The sequence below is a fragment of the Phyllopteryx taeniolatus genome, chromosome 22 (assembly GCF_024500385.1).
Source record: "Phyllopteryx taeniolatus isolate TA_2022b chromosome 22, UOR_Ptae_1.2, whole genome shotgun sequence".
NCBI lineage: Eukaryota > Metazoa > Chordata > Actinopteri > Syngnathiformes > Syngnathidae > Phyllopteryx > Phyllopteryx taeniolatus.
In genome coordinates, this window is record NC_084523.1 from 1,215,602 (window position 1) to 1,241,346 (window position 25,745).

Consider the following 25,745-nt stretch of genomic DNA (forward strand, 5'->3'; position numbering starts at 1 on the left):
TTTAATATATGAAATCCTTTTTTTAGAAAAAAAAAAAAAAAAGCCACTGCTGCTTGCGCATGAAACTGGCACGTTAACACTAAATTTTCTGGCAAATCAGCCAGCCCTAATCAATGTAGCGCTTAATTTTCGCTTGAAAGTCTTGTGACTACACACCCCATGAGTTGATAGATTTTTTTTCTTTACTCGCAAAGGGCATTATCAGGTGATCCTTCGCTCTTGGATGAGCCAAAAGGTCAAGGAACTTGCTAGAAAGTTCACCACAGGTAAGAAACGCCCACCTCCTGCACTGCACTGCAATCTTTGTCACACTGGTCACAATGCAGTCAGAAATACCCAATGAGGTTTTGACATACGATGATTTACCATGGAAAAAAAGAATGCTTTGTTGTCTTTCAGTAGGACATTTATCTTACACAATTATTGAACACATAGAATACCAGCGTTAAGTTGTGACTAGCCTGGAAACGATAAGACATAACAGGCGACAGCTGGATGGCAATGCTGAAAACAAAAATGTTTATTATATTCTACAAGTCAAGACAGACAGAAACATAAAAGGCAAGAATTTGAGCAGTGGAGAAATTGTGTACTAACTGCATCCCCTCCAGTCCCAAAACCCTGGTACTATGCATATCCATACATAAAGCTCAGGAAATAAAACAATGTAGTTTTGTGAAGCATTGCAAATGATGATGATTCGCTTCCATAATGCCGCATTGTCACATTTTCTCCGCCAGGTTCTCATCAGGTTCCATATTCAGAGGAACGTGACTGTCGTCGCCAAGTCAGTGACTCCCCATCGGATCTGGGAGAATTTTCAGGTATTCAAAACTTGTTCAAGAGATACTTAAAATGGATTGTTACAGGTTATTTCTGGTAACGCTCATATTTAGTGTAGTTTCTGAAAAAGTTAATTCTATTGATCTGGGTAAGTCAAAGGTCGTCAGGTTGCCATCTTCAACCATTCAGGGATCGAAGAAAGAACACAGAGTTTTAACTGACATCTGATAGAAGCTCATCAATATATCTGTTGTCGTAGCAGTTGATGTCGTCTTTCTCGTCGGCCGTTTAGTAGCGGCAACCAATCGCGGGGCACATAGAAACAAACAACCATTCGCACCTACGGGTACATTTTTAACAAGATGAATATTATTGCCAATACTAACATTTATTTTTACCATGTGAATAAATGTGTACAATATTTATCAAAAGCAAATTGTAAATAAATTGCTGGCAGGTAATTCCTGGCGCGGAGAATTCTGTGGACCGCCGCATGAAGCAGATAACAGGTATACTCGTACAACAGTTAGTGCGTCGAATCCAAATCATGATAAACTGTGATCACAAGAAGGGCGAGAGCTCCAAATCTTTAGAGAGGCCTCGATAGCTGGTTGCCTTCAAAGAGTAAATCCAACATGTCGCTCTGTTTGAGCCGTTTACTTTTATCCCCACCCCTGGCAACATCCCTATTGCTTTGTTGAGTCCCTCCCATGTTCCAACCTAAATTAACTTTTGTCCCAGAATATGTAAACAAAATTCGGCATTCAGTATCTGGGTACATGCTAGGTAGTTTGCCTGGTTTTAATAAACTTGGCAAGGAAAATAAGCTTGTCTCCAACATGAGGCTTTAGGCATGCCGCCTTATTAAATGTTGCAACGTCACCCATACACTGAATATCCTCTGTGTGGGCACTTAGGGATAAAGAAGCCTATATTGATTGACCTTGGGAAGTTTATATCATGTTGCTATCAAGTCTGGTGAACTTCCAGACACTCTTATTTTAAAGTCACACCACTGGAAGCAGTCATATAAAAACCGATGGATTATGACTTGATGGGAAGAAACCCAGACTGTGTGACGCATTAGGTCAATTTAGCTTGTTGAGACGTACAAATACCTCGGTAACTGGCTGGATACAAATCTAGATTTTAAATATCACATTAAATGCATTAGTCAAGAAACTTATGTTTCTTTTCTCGCTATAAAATAATCCGAATCAGAATCGCCTTTATTTACCAAGTATGTCAGGAATTTGCCTCCTTGATTGTCAAGGAATCATGCTTTCCCACAAACAGCTGGTTATGGCCCTATTTCTGTCACAATTACATTATGGGAGAAACATTTGCTTGTTCCACTGCCCTAACTAAACACAAAGCACTCTACGATGCAGCTGAGATTTATTAAAAGCTCTGCATAAAGGACACATCAGTACTTGTGACTCCTTCGATGGTTTGTCCTCACTTGCTACACACAGGCATTCTTTTATATCTAAAGCTGTTCTTGATATCCTTCCATGTTATATATGTCCCAAGTTCGTGATGATTCAAAATTCCACGAATCTCAGCTAAAGAGGTTATCGGACTTTGCCCCTAGAATGACCTTCAGTCGACTCAAGCTGACCTTGTTGGTCTCTTTGTACTGTATACTTTTATGTATACATTGTATTGTTGTTGTTATGACATGTATGCTCCACCTTCTTGGCCAGATCACCATTGAAAAAGAGACCTCTGTCGCAATAGGTTCTTATTTTCCGGTTAAATAAAAGCTTTGATGGATTGATTCATGCGGTTGTCCACAGAATTCTCGTAGCCAGGAATTGTATGTGCCGCTATCGTATTCATTATTTCTGACAAATATTGTGCACATTTACTCTCATAGTAAAAATTAAATGTTGGTATTGGCAATAACATTCCTCGTTTAAAATCAAACCAATTTTGCATGTGTCAAAATGTTTTGAGCTCTATAAATAATAAAGCCCTTTTATATTTACAGCATCCAACAAGGTGTGGGGAGTTTCCCTGTTTTTGTTTTAAATTCCAAAGTAACTTATCGTAATATGCAAATCGATTAACAGTATGAGGTGTCAGAGAACATGGGAGGCACGCCTTAAGTGTAAAACAATGAGGGGGGGGGGTTGCTTTGACATTTCCCTCAGAATCCCATCAAATAATTCATGGAGCTGATGGCGACAGTTTTAGAATGGGAGCTGAACTGAACTTTTGAACAAGAGCAGCAAGGGAAAAAGATAGCTATCTCAAAATAACACAAGTAGCCAAAAAAATGTAGTTCTTGTTTAGTCAAAGACGTTTTAACAGCAATTTTCACTTTTCCCTCCTCTAGGTGTTTGATTTTGCACTTAAGGAAGATGACAAGAACCTCCTGCTCAGTTTGAACAAGAATTTTAGGTTTCCCATTTTACGGTAAGTGGAGAGGACGACATAATCAGATCGTGTTAACTGTTGCTATTGTTTTCCTGAGAGGGCGTCGAAACACAAAGACTATCCAATCAACGAATATTAACTCAGGAGACCATAACATGTTTCTGCTCGTTTTTTTTTTTCTCTCCCCCACAACCCTTTTCACTGCGAAAAGTAACTCCGTATTGAGAACCAAGATGGGGAAAAAAAACTAAGGCACATTTACTTCATTTCACATGCCACATAATAAAATACGACAAAAGCCTGTACATACTACAACTATTTTATTGTAATATACCCCGCAGTGAAAATTGTTGGAAGGCATAGAAATGTTCTCCCCGTGGCCTTTAGTGACCCCTAGTGCCCATTAAGAGCACCAAGGACAGCAAATCCTGGGTGCCCTTCAGGCACTGTGTCATGCGGCTTTGGCACACACACGCAAACAAATGAGGCAACGCAATCACAAGCAGCACATATGACTCGGAAATAAGAGGAAGTGCTTGGATCACGGAAGGAGAAACTGGACAGTGCAACATATTCATGCATTGTAAACCTTGTTGCCAACATTAAGATGCTACTACGATTGAGTAAATATGTCCCAAATCAGGGTTGCACGGACTTGAGGGTCAGAAGGCAGTTTTTCCTCTAACAAGGACAGTAACAAACCACAAGTGCTCAAAAGAAAAGAAAGCAGCCCGTCTTTTAGCAAACTGCAGCACACACTCTTGCAGATTTTCCGCATCAGAATTCAGCATGGAAAGGGTAGTCCTTGTGCTTCACGCTCCTGGAGGGCAAAGGTAAATAAAACCATGTATGAAAAACATGCTGTACCACAAAGAAAGCCTTAACATACTGTCATTTCTATACACTTACGATTTAATCGGACAGACTCTCCAATTACGATTGAATCCCAATATGGTCTTCATATCCTCGTCGCTTACTTGAAAGTCAAACACCTGCAAACATTTAAATCAACAAAACGTAAACGACAAGAGGGCATTATGCAAATATCGGAACCGTTTCTTGCTCCCTACCTTGAAATTCTCCTGGATGCGGTGAGGGGTGACCGATTTTGGAATCACAACCAGATTTCTCTGGATTTGGAAGCGGATCAGGACCTGATTTGACATCCAGAGTTAACACCCACTTTTCCCCAATCAAAACAGACTTAACTTTCATTACTGCTGTACCTGAGCAGAAGTTTTTTTGTACTTCTCTGCTATGGCTGTGATATCAGGATGCTCCAAAAGTGAAGGGTCATCTGATGTAGCCCTGCAACGCAGCCAGCGGACTTTGTCACACACTACTTTGAAATCGGTGTAAACTCTCGTTTATCGTGGGGGTTACGTTCCAGAAACCCCCAGCAATAAATGAAACCCGTGAAGAAGCGGCGGACATGATGTGAACAGGCGATTTTTCTCCCTCAATCAATCCACACACTGACGGTCCTGGCAATGTAGTCAGCTAAAGACATTATGGGAACCCAGCATCCAGCGCGGTGATGCTTTTAACTATAGTACCGTAATTGTAGAAAAATCAAGCTAAACGTTGCTCTTTACTAGTATTTGTTCCTATTGAAATTGTTATGAGTGTGTGCAGATAACTATTAACCGTTTTTTGTCAATGTCTTTCTGTCTCCAAAAGTGTTCTCTGCCTGTTGTCGTACTAGAGCGGCTCCGACTACCGGAGACAAATTCCTTGTGTGTTTTTTGGACATACTTGGCAAATAAAGATGATTCTGATTAGCTAATAGTCGGGCTAAGGTTGGTATTTGTAAGTTTATTTAATAAAACTCTTAACTGTGGCTTTCCGGGCAGGTTCTTCGTATCCTCTGCAAGGTTTCATTTGCTGCTAAGAACAAGAGGCCTGTTGAACTAATGTGAGTCACTGATAGCAGATTAAAATCATATAGCCAATAAAGATGTGCAGGTGAGTAACTGCACTAACACTGACCTATAAAACAAAAATCTAATAAGTGAACCGCAATATAGCTTGGGATTATTGCAGACAATCTACCCTCAAAGACAAGTAAACTTACCAGGGTCTGTCAGGGGAGCCAAGGGGGCTGTAGGCTGTCACGGAGATACCCTTCGAGTGGCAGTAGTCGATCAGCTTTTCCTGACACAGGAACGGGTGGGACTCCACCTTCAGGCATAAATATACAACTAATGTCACCGTTCATCAAGCGGTACGAGTGACGGATCAGCACTGCTTTGTGGCTCCCTTAAACGTTAAAACGTGAGTTGAGATGAATCTAATGAATCTTTATATTTCTTTTTGGAATAAACCTAACATAAAATGGTGAATGTTTGAGCTTTCCACTGTTCTTGATCTCATTGTCTGCTAGTTTTTGTACATTTACAGGCCATAGGGGAAAATGGCAGCCCAATCTAATATGTGGCAAGATTAAACCAAGACAAAGGGTAAACAACATCCTAAATTTATTAGCCTAGCCTAAGGGATGAACTGCATCAAACTCAGGGGAATTAGAAAATCTTTTATTTATTATTCTTGAGAGAGGAGCACACATAAGACTATTTCAGACAATTACCCCTCAACTCTTTTTAAAAATGTTCTTCTCCTTTTGGATGATGGCATATTTATAGAAAAGAAACATCAATAAATATGCTTTTTATATTGTGTGTGTACCTGGTTATTGGCAGGCTTGTATTTGAGGCCTGGCTTGTTGAGGAGACGCTCAATCTGATCCCGGTTGAAATTGGAAATGCCGATGGCTTTGACTAGACCAGCATCAACCAGCTCTTCCATCCCCTGAAACACAAAACATTAACATTTTTATTTTTTCCCTAAATGATTCCCTTCTATTTGTATACTTTGAGGAGCTCCACAGGGTTGTATACCAGTGCTCCGCTTTTCTTAATTAACAAACTTGCATAGGGTGAATGAAATTCAATCATTCACTGGATCATCATATCCATCCAAATAAGAATTTAATTACTTTTTAAAAATGATTTTGGCAGACTCCTAACTCACCTCCCATGTCTGCAGGAAGTCAGAGTTATCAGGAATTATTTGGCCGTTGGCATCCGAAGGAAACAAGTCGCTGCCAGCCTGTATAAATACAAAAGAAATAAATAATAAATGTAAAAAAGAAAATCCAGAACAATATACAGTAAGTTACATCTTTCAGCATTTACCTTGAATCCCATTGGCCAGTGCACGAGATAGAGGTCAAGGTAGGCCAGTTTGAGATCGCTCAGGGTCTTCTCACAAGCTTGTCTAACCATGGCCTTGTCATGGAAAGTGCACCACAGCTAAGGTACAAAAGATGTGGTAAAGGAACATTATGAATCATCCTTAACAGGCACTGGGCTTATTTCATCACAACACCATCTGCACCTTTATTTGTATTCGAACCAACATTTAATGGCTTCTTCGCTGACTCCTGCTACCACCCTAAATGTGCCCCCTCGTGGCCAGCAGGTGTGCATTTTGACCAGAATTTTACACAATAACTCCTTACCTTACTAACAATGAAAAGGTCCTCCCGCTTGACCACTCCGTCCTTGATCATGGCCTGGATTCCCTCGCCAACCTCCACCTCATTCTGGTAGATGAAAGCCCCGTCGATGTGCCTGTACCCCGCTGATATGGCTGCCTTCACGGCCTCAGTCACTTTTCCAGGGGGAGACTAGGAAAAAAACGTGATTGAGCGTTTCTGTTTCACATGAAGTGCAAAAACATTTTCGCAAATATTTTACAACATACATTTTATATCCACAACGAAACACCATGTACTGTCAGTCCAAAAAGGGGCAGGAAGAAATAAAACTCATTTAAATCATAACTCTTAACCATTAACTACAATAATCCATCCTAAAGTATAAACCAAAATACATACAGTAAACGGCTGTTATTCACAAGGGATAGGAACCAAGCCCTGCCACAAATAGTGAAAAAACAAGTAATAGACGCCCGCCCAATTTTCTTTTTGTAAATAATTGCCTGTATACTATTAGTTTCAACTGTATATATATCACAAACTATGATCCCAAACACTTGACCCATTTTACAACATTATCCTTAATGGCTTACAGATTATTTGATTTGGTACTAAATCCACCAGAAGTGCGCATGTAAATGCGGCGAAGACTCCTCCACGTAACTTCCGTTAACAACCCCAGGCTAAACTTAGCTTCTCCTCGACAAAGACTTCACTTCATCATACTTCCTTGACATGATTTTGGATAATTGCAATTTTTTTCCTCAATTTTGTGATTGTGATGTAATATGCAATTCTTTTTTTCCACGGTCCTCATGTATTTTTCAACAAACAAGCAATAAATTAATCTGTATTACAATAAACAATTAGATTTCTTATACATGAATTGTTCTCTCTTGTAGATTAGTCTCACTCCAAAACAAAGACAAATGAAGGATGACTTAATATGAAAGACATTTATCTACTTCAATTACAGTTGTAAACTTACTACATACTTGCAGTCTTTTTTTTTTTTTTTTTTTTAAACCGCGAGGCGAAGAACGTCAAACGTGTAAAACGTGTATTCGCCTCAAGGCCTCAAGAGAAAAAGTCACCAGATTACGCGCCGCAATGTGGGGCAGATTTTAACCTCTCGCTCCCTGACCAGTTAAATAGCAGCCGTTGCAGTTTGAAAACCGTGATTAATTGCAAATGCAATTAATTAACAGTCCAGCCATACTTGTCCACCAATTACTACTTTCCTATTAGCAAGAGCTATGGCATCTTAAGAGTGTTACTGAAAGAGCAGAAAACGTTTGTCAGCTATGAGCAGACGAGAGGTTCCACAGAGAAAAAAATGGGAAAAGGGGTTCACTTTATATGCACAATCTTCACATATACACACACAGGTAAATCTCAATATATCAGAATATGGCAGAAAAGTCCATTCATTTCAGTACTCACACATTATATAGATTAAACACTTGGGGAAAATACTTTTCAGAGGGCAAAAATCATAATTTATACATTCAAAATCATTTACATTGTTTCTTGATCGTTTGATATGTATAAATATTCTAATTTCTAGAGATGGCAAATGTATGGTCTTCGTTTGCTGTAAACTCTAATTATCAACATTATGCTGCATGTACATACAAAATAAATACAAAATGTGTGTAGTGCATCTCCGAGTTCCACTTTTTGAATTAAACTACCACGTACATACCAACATTAACACCTACGTATACATACACATGAAGTATTTATACATTCGAGCCCCATATAAATTATGAAAAATATTTTTTGCCAGATAGATGACGTTATCTATTTCGCGTATAAAACCTGATTTTAAAGCGTGCATAAATTACACACACACACAAAAAAAGTCAAGAATGTACAGTTACATACATATGTTCATTAATCTGTTGCGTGTTGTAAGCGTCCATATGTACACCTATAAGTGTCGGATGGTGTGAAATTATGATGCATAATGTGGCGAATCTGCTAGTATCAAAACACCGTCACGGACGTTATCTGGGGCCTCCATGCTTGCTAGCATTAGCCACGGTCAAATATAAGCACCAAAAATGATTCATTCACACTCAAGATTATTTCCGAAGCGTTATGGAAACTCCACGACGTCTACATTGGAGTTTATATGGAGCGCCCCTCGTCCCGCTCGTAGTTCGACCCAGAGAAATAAATCAATTAACTTTCTACACAATCGAGAACATTCGAAATGGATCACTCACGTTCCACGTCCCCAGCCCCACGATGGGCATTTGTGCTCCGGTGTTGAGCTTCACGGATGTCGCCATTGCTTCCCGAGGACGAGTGAAGTGATCCCGTCAGTTTGGCTGGTGTTGGGCAACAAGTGGATACGGCCGCGTCTTAAGCATCGTCGATCGATTGGTGATGCCTTGCAAGTTGCCCCGGGCGTGAAACCGAACACTGCAGTGATTCAGCGATTTCACACAGAAAAAAAAACAAAAACACACGCACACAAATATGATTTGGACTGTAGTCATAAATAAACTGAAACAATAATAAATACTCAAATGATGTGATATACTCCAAGATGTCAATGTCTTTCTGTCTCCAAAGTGTTCTGTAAATTGTCTGTTGTCGTACTAGAGGGGCTCCAACTACCGGAGACAAATTGCTTGTGTGTTTTATGGACATACTTGGCAAATAAAGATGATTCTGATTCTGATGCTGTGATATGTCACGCCTGAAACATTCTTTCTGACGTTCTCTCCACGACCACTAGAGGGAGACAGTGCACCAGCCTTGCCTCGGGCACTTTTTTATTGCAACAAATGGTGACAAAATGTCTAACAAATAAAATAAAAACATCCATGCTTAAAATACAGATATCACATCGTTTGACAATGATTGATGGCAGATACAACACGGATTCCACCTACTTTGAGACCTTGTCCAACACAGGGCATTAACAAGATTTTATTTCGACTTGTATTCGGTCCTGTGTGAATGACAACTGGGCCTGTATTTACACTTGGTTGTACAACATATTGTAGGTTGTTCAGACAGGATAGTTCTTAAGCTTGTTAGCTGTTGTGCTCATCGTCAAAGATAGCTGAATTGTTTTTCAAGGAACAGATTTCCTGCCTCCCAGCTGCTACACATCTGATGATTAAAATCATTCAAACAAATTCACGTTGACGGTCTAGAATTATTTCTTTTATTCAGGCGACAGTAATTTGGATGTATAAACATAGCTTGCCATTTCATTCATAATACAAACATCCCAGTTTCTTATTGCAAAAGGGTCCAAAGCTATTGAATGTTTATATCCAAATTATGATTGTCTGAACCAGTGGAGCAAATAATTCTGAGGTTCAAAATATTTAGGTTGACATATTGATTCCATTTGCACAATGAACGCTCTTTGCATTATCACAATGGGCTATGTGAAGTTACATGCTGCTTTCGGTACGAGTGGTAGTTGAATAATCCCTGTAAACAATCTCGGCATTCACATAAATCATTCATGCAGGAGTTTTATTGCACTGTCAAATACCATAAATTAGTTTAAAGTAGACTTTAATGTAGTTTTCAATGATATAAAATGAACTACAGTCCTCCCTCGCCATACTTTTTACGGTCTCACTGTATTATGGATATTTAAATTGTCCATACCTAATTTTACATTGTGGATTTTTCGCTGTATGTTGGGATTTTGTGCCGATAAATTTTCCACACGGACTAATGTAATTGCAAATTGCGTGGCAATAAGCATCAGCCAGGAAGAAAGTGTGTCCCAAAGTTTGGGATCATTTCACACTTAAAACCTAAGAACACAAAGTGCAATGTGTCAACTCCAAAGCAGAACAGGCTGACTGCACGTCAATGGTAAAATAAACATCGTCAGATAATTTAATAGCGCAATTAGCACCGCGAGTTAGAACAAACTGTAATCCCTCCAAAGTAGTGCTGTACGTAAAACGTGCAGCTGCGAGCAGTTGGAACGTACTACATTGCGTCAGTGAGGTCTCAATTAGCAGTATCTATTCTATTGAACAAACCGTTGGTTGTGAACACTCTTCCCAGATGTCAAGCGGCTCCGACTGTGCATAATGTTACAGTGGCTTCCAATAATATTGATTTTTTTTGTAGGAATACAACACTCGTTTTTCGTCAAACCTTGGGCTTACTACGCTACTGCATTTTCATGATTGTGGTACTTGGAGAGCTACAGTACTGGAATGTCGTAAAACGTTTGGGAGCGACCGCTATAGTCACAGTTTTTAATGCAAAGCCAGTCATCATACTACCTACCTCAGAACCGCAAGTGTTCACATACTGCAAGTAAACCACTCATATCCTGTCCTGTCAGTGCAATATTGCAATTTAAATATTTACAGTACGTACTTTAGGGCCAGGAGAAGTGGACACAGCATTCCCAGCATGCCTAGCGGCATGTCTTACATGGGGTAATTACCTGTCACCTGTAATGTTGGACATTTTTTGTGTTTCACCATAATTTTTAGGCTGAGACTCCTGGCTTGTTTTCATTGTGCGGCAAGTGTGGAGTCTTAGAGCAGTACAAGTAACAATGTCCATTGTCGTACATTCTTTTTGTGCTTTTTTTTTTTTGGTACACGAGAACAGTTATAAAGTTATCTATTGTACTACTTGAACTCAGTGCATCCTAGAATTTGGTTGGATCATGCAACTCACTGGGGAGAATCTCCTTCCAAAATGTTTGTGTAGCCTTGGCTGCACTGAAGATTAATAGTGTTTTTGAAAAGAAAACTCAAGGTGAAACAAACAATCTCAAGGTGAAACAGCTCTTCAATTCAAATCAGATAAAACCTCACAGCGCTTTAACTGAGCCATGAGAAGATCAGAGCTGTAGAGAAAAGTGCTATACCTATAGTTGGTCCAAATAACAGAAAAAGGAAAACATTGCAGGAGCCAGCGGTGCTGTGTACCTCACAATGTCTCCTCTGATGTTCTCCCCCGGCTGGACGTCTGCTTCTACGTGCCCCCTTGCGCCTCTGATCTCACTTCAGACGGCCTCCGAACTGTCAAAGTGGCTCCGGAATCAAACGTCGTCACACGCTGCCTGCATCAAAAGACCGAGGCGAAAACTGACACAGTTTTGTGCGGGGCAACCATCTATTAGAATAAAAGGAAGGGGGGGGGGGGGGGGGGGGGGGGGGTGACCACATATTTGAACATGCTGTATGAAACGAAGTGGCTCTCAAGAAGAGTTTGAACAGAAGTCACATCACCTTTCGAACATGATCCTTCATGACACAAACTGTGACTTGACGGACACAAGGGGTCGACAAAACACAATGAAAGATGTGTGGAGGACTTGGACTTCCACAAAGGGGCATTTGTTTTCATCCGATTGGGTTGCGCAACTTCCTGTCTACTGTTTTTTGATATATCACAGTAGATGACATTTTTTGAAGCCGTGAAGAAAATGGATGGATGGATGTTATTCCCCATTAAATATCAGTAAACTTTTACTGACCGCATAATGGAAAAAAATTGAATAACTATTACTATTTATTTAATTTGAAATTTTTATGTCTGTATTTCAAATCTAACATGGGAAATCCCATTGAACATGGTTGTAATCTGTAAAAGGCGAAATATAAACTTCACTTCATGGATTCAAATATAGTATCGTAAATAATAAAAACTACAAAAAATAAAATAAAATACCACTCTGATAGCTTTGATACCACTCTGACAGTTTCAATTACTATCAATCACTTTGTGTTCTCTCTATGCAGGTTTATAATGTTGAAGCTGTATTATTTTTTTATTTTCTTTCTTTCTTTCTTTTTTTTTTTTTTTGAAGCGAGGCGTCCTCTTTCAGGCCCTTCACATCACTTTTGGTCTTGATTGAGCACTCGGCTCTCGCAGACGTCGCCCGGAGGAAAACAACTCGTGGAGTGCTTTTGAATTTGCACGCAGACGCACGGACGCCCGCCTGTTGCTCTTTTTACGCCGGCCGGCCTCGTCCATTTTGCACCTTCATCAACCTTAACCGCTGTCAACAAACATCATCGCGGTCATTATGCAGATTACAGTGCCCTTTTGCGAGAAGATGTCACCAAAAAACACACGTTGAACGGGGCTAATCAGCTATGCACCAAATTTGAAAGTCAAGCCTTCATTTTTAGTCACAACAGTATTAACGTGAGCTAGCATGATGCCACTTGTACGCCTCGTAAGTAGCATCACATTGCAGACAGCAATAATAATACATTATTTTGCACGCACTTGCATTTGGCACACCTGAATGAGACGATGGCTGGAGATTTTTAAACATGCCTTCAAATTGGGAGAGTAGTAGTGGTGGTGTCATCCCTTCAACATAAGGTGGATAGAAAAAAAGTCTACACACCCTAGCTCAAATGCCAGGTTTTCGTGACCAATAAAAAGTGAGACCAAGACAGATCATTTCAAAACCTTTTCCACCATTAATGTGACCTGTACAACTCAACTGACATTATTATTATTATTATTTTTTTTTTTGCTATGGTCTATAGAGATCTTCCACAGCATCAGCGGGATCTCATTGTTAAAGGTATCAGTCAGGAGAAGGGTATAAAAGAATTTCCAAGGCATTACGCTGGAACCATATATATGTATCATCGCCTCATCTTATCATTACATATACAGTAGACCCCCGCAAAGTCACGGTTAGGTACTTGCGGATGCACTTATTTGTGGATTTTTTCCCCAATTTATTTTTCTTTTTTTGAGGGGAGAACCAACCCCGAGTGTTTTGTGTGTTTTGGGTTAAAAACAAAAAAAAGTTTAAATGTTTTTTTTTTTTTTTTTTTTTTAAACGCAATTATAATGGTCGTCAATTCTCCACGGATTTTGGCGGTGCGGCCTGCTTCCTATCCCCCTGCGACTATATACATCACAAAAACCTGGCATTTGAACAGGGGTCATTTTGTAAGTGTGGAAAGTGAAAATGTCACATGACACAGGGGAAGACAAAGAGTTAATTGGGCCAATTTGGACTTTTTCCACTCAGAGGTATACTCACTTTTGTTGCCATCCATTAGACATGAATGGCTTTGTGTTGAGTTATTTTGAGAGGAGAGTACATTTTCACTGTTATAAAATCTGTACATTGTCTACCTTACATTGTAGCAAAAGTGTCATTTCATCAGCGTTGTCCCATGAAATGATATAATAAAATATTTACAAATTTGTGAGGGACGTACTCACTTTTGTGAGCTACTGTATGTCCTCATTAACCCACACAAGCAGAGAGAGAACTCCACACATGAAGATTCGAACCTAGAGTCTCTGCACCGTGCAGCAAATTTGCTAACCACTACATCTCTGTGTCTAAATCTTAATGTGTCCATTTCAGAGCGGTACGGTATTATTATTTTGCTTGTCATTTGCAGTGAGGACATGGCATCATGACTTGCCAGAATGGAAGAGGTTCCGTCTGTGATGTGGGTCACTTGACGCAATCGCTCGTCTTTGCACCCAACTCCAACAGATGCCTGGGGGGGGAAGAGGAAACTCACATTGCTTTAAATCTCCATGCCCTTTCATTGCCCATACTTCTAGGAATCACCAAACATAAACAGTAGGTCATCAAGACAGAGCGGAGGAACCGATAACCCTGCAAAACGACAGGTAACCACCTTTTTTTTCTTCCCCAAATTGGAACGATGCTTATATTACATCGAGTGCCTTATGTATACGAAACCTTTGAAATGTCATGCATACACCCAGCATTACTGCTTCACCTGTAATATTGCAAAGAGGCAACAATTCAATTTGCAACAAATGAAAGCTATAATTCAAAGAATTGTCTTTTGTTCGCCCTGCAAAGCATGGCCGACATTACTTGAAATATAAACAGACAATAGACAAAAAAATATCAGCAAATTCAGTTGTCACTGAAAATCACATGCAATTGTTTGGTTAATGGGATATTTCTCCTACTGGATATGACACATAACCCACGAATATTATATCAATATTAGCAGGCCAGTCGTTTGTGTTTGCGATCCAGGATGACACAGCAGGAAAATCTTCCTTCGCAAAGTTCCTCAAATTGAGTCACCTGATTTTATTGACACTATATGGCGAGTGAACTTCTCCAATGGGGGCATGCGCATTCTATCGGCCGACTGGGGTGGCGAAACATCTGGATGATTCGGCATAATAATTGACCTCAAGTTTCAAATCGAAGCAAAGACAACAACAATAAGAGTGTGCAACAAATTCAGGTGAGGTGCAGCTTAATGTCAGGCAAGAGGAGTATTTCATTGAAGCAGGGATGAAATTTGGAGTTCTTTGCAGGGCGAACGTGTGTGTACACGCTTTCGTATTCGGACGGGGCACGCACACACAGGGTTTTGCAATCGGAGCTGATCACGCATGTCTGAGTCACGGCTTGTTTGCAAAGTCATGCAGGGAAGGAAACGTCAGTACAAACAAATACTTAGCTTCCCTCCTTTTTTTTTTATTTTAATTTTTTTTTTGAAAGGAGGAAATGTGATGGTTGGATATTGCAACATCTAGTGGTCAATTTGGGTATTGCTTCAACTGTTGAACGATTGTCAGTCTGCGCTGATAAAATATGAATTCCTGAACACCGGGAAAGTCGTCTGTCAATAAAACGTATGTAAGCAAACAAAAACAACAACAACAACAAAAATCGAGGGGTGGGGGTGGGGGGGGGGGGGGGGGGGGGGGAGGTCCAATTCTGGATTGGCTTTGACATTGGATAAAATAAAATAAAAAACAGGACAACTCAAGACAAAGAGTAAATGAAACAACTCAGTGCCCAAAAACACATTAAAAATCAATCAGAAACAAAAACTAAAAGGGAATAAAACAACAAAAATTCTTCCTTGCTCAGTTTTGAGGTATTTTATACACTTTACTCTCATTGTTGTGGCTGTAGTTTTCATGCGAAACAACTGATCTCTTAGTACAAACTACAACCACAATAAAATGACAAAACCCCCCCCCCCAAAAAAAAACAAAAACAAAACATTGTTAACGCAGTAACTTGTCAATCCAAACTTTGCATTATCTTTTTAAATGCAAATGTGTTGGCGAGTCATCCGATCGCGCAGGTATACCTAATGAAAAGTAGGGTCATATATATATATATATTTTTATTTTATATTATTATTATATTATTATATATTATTATTATTATTTTTTTTTTTTACAGTATTATAGAAGAGCAGCGGAGTTATGTAAGTTTTATTCATAAGACACAAAAAGAAGACACGCTTCATAGGGCTCCACCCGTGACCTGAACCGCAGAAAATTGCTTCTTCCCATTTTGCCGAATGCGAAACTAAAACTTATATAAAACGTGAAAAGGTTGAATGCTAGAATGTGAAATTTCCCCGTTCTAACGGGAAATCAGAAGGTCATACTGAACTTATGATTTTATAACATGAAATGTATCACAGCCGGCACGTGAGCGACTGGTTAGCACATCTGCCTCACAGTTCTGGGGACCGGGGTTCAAACCCCGGCCCCGCCTGTGTGGAGTTTGCATGTTCGCCCCGTGCGTTGCGTGGGTTTTCTCCGGGCACTCCGGTTTCCTCCCACATCCCCAAAAACATGCGTGGTAGGTTGATTGAAGACTCTAAATTGCCCATAGGTGGGAATGTGAGTGCGAATGCTTGTTTGTTTCTATGGGTCCTGCGATTGGCTGGCGACCGGTTCAGGGTGTACCCCGCCTCCCGCCCGAAGATAGCTGGGATAGGCTCCAGCACTCCTGCGACCCGTGTGAGGATAAGCGGTAGAGAAAATGGATGGATGGAAACGTACCACGTTATAATGTGACATTTAGAACGTTAAAACATGAACTTTATCACATTACTGGACTTTTGTTTTGTTTGTTTTGTGGTGTGGCGGCGATACACTTTTGTAACTCACATTCACACAGCGACATAAGCTGGCACGATTACTACAAACATCAAATATAATTGCGGAAAATGCCATCAGAAGCTACGAGGGTTTAGCTGGCTCGACAGCGTTTGAGACAGGAGTGTATTGACGGAGCGTTCAGGAGCAAAGCGATGCGCGGGAAGAATGTCAACATTGTCTGCTCGGAGGCACCGCTTCAAAGCCGAAGGGCGCTAACCTCCTCTCAGCGGTGGCGTGCACTCTTGACCGACGAAAAGTGAAAGTGAATGCTCATCCACGGTCTGCAGCCTCTTCCCGGCACCGCTCTTTGAAGTTTCCAAAATGGATCTCATTGACGGGCGAAAAGTCGACACGAAAACAAGCTTTTTGTTGTTTTCCCCGTCGACAGAAATTGATTGTATGTGATGGCCCGCAGGCGTCCAGTGTCTGTTTGCTTTGAAAGCAAAGAATAAGAGATTCAACGTGAAGGACGCCAAAGGAACAATAGCGCGGTACCACGCAGTAAATGAAATCTATGAAGTAGCCTCCAATTATGTGCTACATCACTATATACATTTCAAGTTCCAAAAAGGCAACTCAATGTCAATTTGGGAAACTGCACTCTGGAGATGTGCAGGGAATGAGTTTGTCCACTTGAGGTCAGCAACCACACACGCACACGACACAAGCCCATGGCTATTGGTCATGCCCTGCTTGAGTGACATGAATTGCATGCATATTTTTTTGTCCTTAGATTGGTCAGACACCAACCAAGACACACGTAGCTGAATGTTCTGTCGATGGCTTCTATAATTGCCGCGTGAGGAGTCGTATTAAGACGACTCCCCACTGTGCACGACACAACACTGTACAAACCACAACATCATAAATAGTAACATGCAGTGACACAGTCACTGTTAAGATCTGAATGACCCGTTTTGCTTGAAAGGAAAATGATGACACAAATCAACTCGGCCAATTAGCTGATTGATTTGGTGTTATGAACTATTCACCACTGCAATGCACTGACATAGCAGTGATCCCTTTTGCTTTAAACTGTGACTGAAGCCATTTGTTATTCAATTTGCATGCTGTAATATCACTGTAGATGTACAGGCGGGCGGGAGGAAAGGTTACAAGTTGAGATACATTTATATCCACTGGTATTTTCTATAGAAGTAAAAATAGATACACAAATATGTACGGTCTATCTATTGGGCTTTTCTATCATTAGTAGGGTTGGCCAATATTGGAGAAACCCCCCCCCCCCAAAAAAAACAGTGATTGCGATGTTAAAAAAAATACAGGATAACGTGAAAACCAGCAAACATTTCTCTTTTTGCGTCTCTAGAAAAACAAAAGTACACAGTGTCAATTGTATGAAGTCTACCCATATTTAATTGCTCTGTCAGCCAGACATGAAGCTAAACTAATTTATTTTTATGCCCAGTTATATCGTAGTCATTAGCACGTTCCTAACACTATTCATTTGTTTTTCATCTGTTGTTTTAACATATGCATTAGTATTTCTATATTGGAGTGGATTAGTTTAAGCAAAACACGTTGTCGTGTCCACATGAAGTTTATCCCTTCAATAATACGGTGGCCCCCAAATGCAATTAATTGCGACATGCATTCATTCGTCACATTTTGAAGAGAGATACAGTAAATGAAGGTGGAAGTTGTAAATGAATTGTGTCCTCATTGTTATCATACAAAAACAAAACAAAAACAAAAAGTATATACATATTCTACAAATACTGTAGACAAACAATCATTCACACTCACATTCACACCTTCGGACAATTTATAATCATCAATAAACCTCAACACCAGCAACCTGGGCAAGATTGGCCTTAACTATAAGGAAAATGTGCTAACCGCTATTTCACTGTGCCGACACATATACTGTAGAATCTGAATATACAAATATAGATATTTTGGTGATTGCCACGTCAGTCACAACAGCCAAGAAATGTCACCAAAAACTGCCATAATACCACAATGGACTCTGTATTAAATACAAACCAAAACCGCCACTGAAGCCTTTCTTTTTTTTTTTTTTCTTTTTGCTGCTTTGCATGTTTATTGACTGTTAGCCTCTGTTAACCCAAGTGTGGCTTTCATTATGTGTCCGAAAGTGAATTGGTTGACATAAAAAGCGACTATAACAATACTGTATGTGCTTGAGCGGAGTGGAGGTGATGATGAGTGGAGAGTCGCACATCACTGGGGAAAGCTTTTAATGAGGCAGTGTGTGTGTGTGTGTGTGTGTTGTCATCTATGACACATACACTTAACGAAACCCTCAGCAATGATACTTTCTGATAACTGATATTTTCCTGCCTCCACATGGGTGGCTCAGTATTTGAAGAAGAGACGAGTGAGAGCTAAAGCGAGAGAGAGAGAGAGAGAGAGAGAGAGAGAGAGAGGAAAAAAAAGAAAAACGTTGTGATGCAAGTCGCAAAAATACACTTGGTTAAAGATGCATGTAAGCCAGACCTTAAAGTGTATTTTTTCTTCATGTGAATTTCCTTTAAGAAAGTTTTTTTGCAATGATGATGCTAAATTGTTACTTAAAACTAGGGCCGCTGGATGGAAAGTTTCTTTTTAAAGAAAAATGCTGCGCAAGTTATGATAATTTTTTTTTCATAACTGATTCACATTCCTAATTTAAACGTTACCTGTAGAGTTCAATGATAGCCAAATTTAAGACCCTTGACTGCATTTTCATGTTTATTTCTTTTTTCTTTTTTCGGGTGACCTTTACAGAAGTACAGTGGACCCCCGCATTGAGCTATACCGTACGACCCCTAAATGCGACTGCAACCAAAATTAAGAAAGCTGGCATTTGCAACATTTCCAATCTGTTGCGACCTCAACTGAACAATTAAAGCTGATAAATGTTGATCCAACCATCCTCATTTAGGGGCTTAGCCATCCAGCGGTGAAGAGGAAATGCCGACGTGGTTGGTGGCGGTCAGAAATGGACCACGGGAAGTTTCGACCTGAGCTGTTGCCTTGAGGCTTTCAATACCTTTCACTCCAGGAGACCTTCGGTTTCACAGCTGGATAAGAATCAGATGAAAAGATAATTATGGCATCACAAGTTAAGGGCATTGCGGTGTTATTGTTCTCATGTTGTAAAACCATTCAGCAGCCAATTGGTAATAGGTTACGCTAGCTAATGAACCAAGATGGAGGAAGGAACACCTCAGGCTTCTTGCTCTGGTATACAACCAAAGATGTCAATTAACAGTTTGTCATGGGTCGTTGGTGTACGGTTGTTACCCAAATACAACCAACCTGCTTGGACAGGAAAAAAACTACTCTTCATGTGCCTGTTGTGCCAATGATGCCTTGCTCACGGGCGAACAGAGAGGCTCACAAAGCCCAGACAAAGGCGGCGCTTGAATCCGCGCACAAACGCCGCTGTTGTTTCTGACGTGAACACCGTTACGGGAATGCGGCGAGGTCGACAGTTTGTAGAAAGGTCCGCATTATCCCACACGTTTTCGCACAGACATGCCTGGCAACGGTATCCTTGCAATGTCGGCGACAGAATAAAGGCAATTAGGTTTTGCGACTCTTACGCATTGCCAATTAACCTCTATGTGAGGGGAGACAAGGAATCAAGTCTCCGAATAATAACATTCCACAATGACATATGGAAATTTAGATACAAGGCACTTGTATCCCTTTGGGAACAAAAGTTGTCGCCCTCCATTTAACCAGTAGCCAGTGACTACTGCATTATTCTAAAAATAAATGACAATTTTGAGAACCAGGGGAAAAAAGCACAAGACAACAATGGATTTATATCATTAGATTGGTAGAATTGAGCGCAATCCTTATAATCAAACTCGTGCATCTACAATCTCTGGGAAATTAGGTAATTATATCTCCCACCCAATTTCCCACAATCATACCGTGGCCTCGGCCGAGTTGACTTAAGGCGAGGACAAAACTAGTGGAATGGCGCGTAGTATGTATTTGCTGACAATTAGCCATTTATGAGTTCCACCAAAGGCCTCAATATCATTTAAGAATAGTTAAAAGACAATAAATGGACTCTGTTACTTTAATTTGTTTAATTTCAGAGATGTTCCCATCCGGCCCAGACGACCAGTGGATGACCAGTAGGCGAGACGCCAGGCGGGCTTTGTGGAACTCTGGAGCGCAGCCACATAGCTTGCTCCAGTTCTGCACCGCATGGCCCAGCAGCACCGGCAACGACTTCCGGGCTCACTGTCCCTACTTTGGCACCCACAGCGGCGTACAATCCGCTGCTGCTTTGTACCACTCCCAAAACACTTGGAAGGTAGGCAAAAAAGAAAAATCAATCAATCAATCAATCAAAACGATGACAAATTGTTTTCAAAATATAGCGCAATAGCTTTTGTCGATGTACCTAATGTTGTCGCCGATGAGTGTATAAGCTGATGGGCCAATTTAAAAAAAAAAAAGCGAACAAGAATAAAATAAGGTCTTTTTTGGTCTTTTAATGCTTACAACAATAAAAATATGAATTACAGGCAGAATATATGACTGCTTTACAATATATTGCCTTTAAGTATTTGTTTACCTTTAAAACAGAGAGGGGGAAAAAAAAAGAAAAAATCGGCTGACTTTTTACTGTTTTTTGCCCATTTTTTTTTTTTTTTTTTTTTTAATAAAAATGTTTGTTTTAATGTCATTATTTTTGTCTTATGTGTTAATGTGTAAAAAGAAACACAAAATCTGCCTCCCAAAAAAACCAGCAGATTTTTGACGACTTGAAAAGGGCTGATGAATCGGTCAGGCTTTGTCAGTATGAAACCTGCTCAGGCCGTAAACACAGCAAGCCTCCTAAAATAGCATCAGCACGATGCAGCATTCTTTGTCTATTCGATACAGTTTGGTGGGGGGAAAAGGCTTATAAAGTGCGTTGCATTGGACCTTTGACAAATAATAATGAATTAACGATATGTTCTGCTGCACCTATTTAAAAGCAAAGCAAGACAACTGCATGTTTTTTTTGTTTTTTTGTTTTTTCCGGGGGCCAATTTCATGTGGCTAAATAGCCCATGCAACGCAGCTGACAAGAAACTGAGCCATAACCAGCTCCACTGCAATGACTGCTGGCCATTCTATGCATGTATTCAACATGAATGTAGGCAAATGTGCACAGTGGTTGCCATCGGGGATAAAAATGGAGAAATCCGGTCTGTTTTCCTGCTTTGATGCCAAATTGAACCGGAATTCTGCAAGAGTGGGATATGGGAGCTCTGGTGAAAAAACGCTCCAAATAACTCCCAGACTGACCACGGCGAGATGGGAATGGAAGATGAAGATCCAGATGGCCGATATGAATCAGATTTGTAAAGGAGGAGGAAGAGAAAACATCCCGACTTTAGATGGCCGACTGATAGACTTCAAAGCATTGTTACGTGATGCGTTTCGCTTCTGCAGGAGGTCTTTCATGTGTTAAAGTTGCTCTGGTGAGTGTGAGCGTGTGTTTATATGAGCCTCGAGGACCAAGAGGAGGAGGATTGGATGGGCTCAGGTGCAAAGTGGAGAAGGCCATGAAGAATTCATTTGACTTTTTTCTCATCGCTGGAAATTGCAATCCCCTCAGGACTTGCGTGTGAAGGTGAAAAATGATGCCCAAACAAACAAACAAACAAACAAACAGAAAAATCATACCCACGTGGATTATGTCTCCTAGTGGACCTCTTGAATGATGTCAACATTGGCACTTATTCCATAGTTCTGGACTTAAAGAAAGAGACTCAGTAGTAATTTTAGGTTTGTTTTCTGATGACATATTTGCTTTTTAGCCAGATTTTGGCCTGCCCACATTTAGATCCAAAACAAGGGCAGAAGGCGAGCACATTTCCTTATACTAGTACGTGTTCTTGGTTGCTTCACAAATGGATACTATTGGTCTGTCCCCACTTAGTCTGTTACTTTTACACAATGTTAACGAATTTAAAGTGGTGAAAATAGAACAAATCTATAAACGCTCTTGAACGCTCCAAAAAACTCAGCTCCATTTTTCCTCATTCTGTGGAATCCTGCGATGTTACTGTCACGTATATTGGAAGTCTGAATGTTTTTTTTGGTTTTGTTTTTTTAACCATAATGATTGAAAATAATGGCGTTAGATACATTTGAGTAGGCTTGTTTTGTTTAAATCGATCGCTGTAATGCTGCGTTGCAGAAGAAAGGGGCATAGCTTTTTTGTTTTAGCATATTAAGTAAGCGATTGAACAGAATTTTGGGGTCTTATTGTGTCGATATGAGTGTGCAATGGTACATTATAAGTATATTATAGTATAGTAGAGTCCTTTGTTCACACTGGCGATGCAGCAACTTTGGTCTTTAGTTCTGCCTATGATGTGGTCTTTAGTTCTGCCCATGATGTCACATCAAGACATGGCAGCGTATGCTTTAAGCAATATAAAAATGACGAGCACAATGCGAACAACAAAACAAAGTCATATTTGAATTCAACTAGTGACAATTTAGTTGGAAATCATACAAAATTGTACGTAGAATATTAAAGCAGCAACATGCATCATGAGCATGCTGGTTCCAAAAAAAAGTTTGCCATAAAAATGCGAAAACTGCTTCTAACACCGGTTACAGCGGCATATTAGTCTTTCCACATTGCATTTTCATATAATAGAACTATTCCTTCTTTCTACTGGAGTAACTTCATTGCATAACTTTGTGTACTAGATCCTACTGGTGAGAACTGGCTCTGGCGTTTTCACACTGCAAAGTGCAAAAATCGGCAGTATATCATTTTCCAGCCTGGCATGCTGGGCTGTCACTTTGAGGTATAAAAACCACATGCAAGCGTCGCTGCTACGCTTGGGACAAGTCCAACTTTGTTGTGTTAAGATCCGTGGCGGAACCTGTCAGTCACAGCGGGAAGGCGGCGTGTCATCGGGCGCCATGGGACAAACCAAGGTGTTCGCACAAATTCAACCAGTGTCCCGTACGTACCGTGTTCCAATGTGTGAACAATTCAGTGCAAAGAGGCACTATACACATTTATGTGGTGGCGAGGAAGAAAAGCAAAGTAATTTGGAAAGCAAATGAAGTGCAAGAAGCGATGCGGTGAGCACAGACTGAGGAAGTTTGAGCACTTTTGGGCCCAACAACGGCCAGGCTACGGTGACCGGTTTGGAGTCGGACCACCCATCTGGACTGTCTGAACCAGAACGGATGAACGCAGGGGCTGGAGACACACGGGAATCCTGAGCAGTGACTCAGATAGATGAAGGAATGTAGAGGAAATATTACATATAGAAATAAAAATAAAGAGAAGACATTTTGTTTCATAAGGTGAGCTAGTTTGGAACGACTCACTGCAACAACAAACAATCTTGAGCCATGGCATCCACTATGTCAGACTACTGCAATAAAATCGTGTATTCCGATACCACCGCATCCCGTTTTTTACGATCATTAGGCTTGATCTTGTCAACTCAAATGCGACCGGATACACCCGTTACCATGGGGAAAAACGTGTGTTGGTGGTCACCGGTGCTCAGGACAGGAGAGGACGTTGGTTTAAGGCTTGCTTGGGGTATTTTCACGTACTTTGAATACGATACGGCTCACAAGCAGGCAGCCAACACGTTGTGTAGCCTAGCAAGCGAGTGGTAGCACGAACGGTTGGACGTACACATGCCGCCGTTCTGTCGAATCATGCTCTAAAGTCTCGGTGTGGGGGAAGTCAGTTAATTAAAAAGAATTTAATTACAGTAAGTTAGCAGCCATTATTTCTGTCATGTAATGTTGGTTTGACCTGACTGATTAGAATACACCATCTGACTAGAGCAGTGATTTCCAACCTTTGTGGAGCCAAGGAACATATTTTACAATTGAAAAATGTCACAAAAAGTGGATAGATTAATTACTGTATTTACTTCCTGCCATCTAGTGGAAGACCATTCATTTGTTCTGTCTGTCATTATGCCTCACTGGCTTATATAAATAGAGGAACAAAGATACATTATATTTAGTGTAAGTATCATTTTTTTGAGCAATGAAGTACACAAGTATATACAGTAAATGAACAGGTCATTTAAATAGACACATTCCTCCATCTTGTGATCGGTTATCGTTTTTTTCAACTCACTGATTGGGTGAGCGGCCCCAAAAATCCCTGATCGTGTAAAGCCTAATTATATTCCAAGTTCACTATAAAGGCCCGACAGTAAGTATATTAGTCAGATTGTTGTACAAAATCACATCAGTTAGTCTCAGCAAAAATCCTCACCCTCAAATATGTGACATGAACTGCATACTGTTGATTCAATTAGCTAATTACATCAAGCTTCTGTAATTCTGCTCTTTTCGCTCCCCTCTATAAAAAGAATAAAGCAACAAACTATAATCAGGAACATGATGACAATCTATTTTCTCCTGCCTTGCAAACAAATGTTTTCTTTTTCCCTAATACAATTGCCAAGCACACATTTCAAATTTGAGAAGAATTTTCAAACTCTGATCAACATCTGTCTGTTCCCCAAAACACGGTGGATAATCAAAATTATTATCCAAAAACAAAATAAAACTAATTGTATTAGTGAGAAGACTGTTCTTCCACGACAATGTACCTCGCACAAGCATCACAGCTCACCAGTTCACCCTTCACCCGTTCCTACAGTGGTGACGTCTTGCACACTGACACAGAAGAAGAAAAAAAAACAGGCTACTTCTGGATAAAACAGATCATAATCCCTCATGGTGCTTTGGAAGGGGGTGGTGGGTATACGTGGGGGCGATCCAAGGCCACCAAGATAGCTATTCACAGTGTCCAGACACACGGAGAGACCTCCGGGGAGGAAAGATGTTGTGAGGTGTTGGTATGAGACTCCGTATGACACCCCTGGGAAGAATGGTGATTAGCAAGAAAAGGAGGATGGATGATAACGTTTTAAAGCCGCCGAAAATGACTGCCGACACATGTGAATTATTCAAAATAACTCTGCTGGTCCCAGTCGCGTGGTGTCGATTTAACTAATGGCAACCTTGCCTTGTTGTACAATTTCGAGTGGTGACTGTGCGACTTTTACACATGCGACGAACGTGAGGCAAGTAGAGTCGACAAGTCGATGAGGTCATTGATATTTCGTTCAGTCCAGTGCTGCAGGGTCTTATACGAGCGCCGGTCGATCGACAACCCTTTTGTTTAGACCAATGATTT

The 25,745-nt window shown here is 40.5% G+C and overlaps 3 protein-coding genes across 4 annotated transcripts in view; 2 read left to right on the plus strand and 1 right to left on the minus strand.

Moving 5' to 3' along the window:
* Positions 1-3,208, plus strand: part of LOC133472275 (aldo-keto reductase family 1 member B1-like) — a gene marked incomplete at its 5' end in the record, with an annotated part of 5,232 nt that extends 2,024 nt beyond the window's left edge. Inside the window, 3 exons of the mRNA XM_061762854.1 lie at positions 195-235; positions 682-851; positions 3,125-3,208. Coding sequence (XP_061618838.1) covers positions 195-235; positions 682-851; positions 3,125-3,208 — 295 coding nt within the window. The remainder of the gene's footprint in view (positions 1-194; positions 236-681; positions 852-3,124) is intronic.
* On the minus strand, positions 506-9,079 carry LOC133471589 (aldo-keto reductase family 1 member B1-like). The gene is made up of 10 exons (XM_061761232.1): positions 8,896-9,079; positions 6,686-6,853; positions 6,360-6,476; positions 6,196-6,273; positions 5,851-5,973; positions 5,240-5,346; positions 4,392-4,473; positions 4,236-4,319; positions 4,075-4,157; positions 506-3,985 (listed from the first exon to the last, which is right to left on the minus strand). Exons 1-10 carry the CDS (start codon positions 8,959-8,961, stop codon positions 3,943-3,945), a joined length of 951 nt encoding a protein of 316 aa, XP_061617216.1. The 5' UTR covers positions 8,962-9,079; the 3' UTR covers positions 506-3,942.
* A 5,094-nt stretch (positions 9,080-14,173) lies between these two features.
* Positions 14,174-25,745, plus strand: part of tfec (transcription factor EC) — a 46,912-nt gene continuing 35,340 nt past the window's right edge. For both annotated transcript variants that reach the window (XM_061761224.1, XM_061761225.1), the window contains exons 1-2: positions 14,174-14,296; positions 20,641-20,861. In XM_061761224.1, coding sequence (XP_061617208.1) covers positions 20,643-20,861 — 219 coding nt within the window. In that variant the 5' untranslated portion in view covers positions 14,174-14,296; positions 20,641-20,642. The remainder of the gene's footprint in view (positions 14,297-20,640; positions 20,862-25,745) is intronic.

Excerpts from the sequence above, each read along its gene's own strand:
- LOC133471589 (XM_061761232.1), bottom strand. The coding sequence starts at position 8,961 with ATGGCGACATCCGTGAAGCTCAACACCGGAGCACAAATGCCCATCGTG. Across the intron at positions 6,477-6,685 it reads ACCTTTTCATTGTTAGTAAG|CTGTGGTGCACTTTCCATGA; the intron begins GTAAGGAGTTAT and ends TTTGTACCTTAG. Across the intron at positions 5,974-6,195 it reads ACTTCCTGCAGACATGGGAG|GGGATGGAAGAGCTGGTTGA; the intron begins GTGAGTTAGGAG and ends TTTGTGTTTCAG.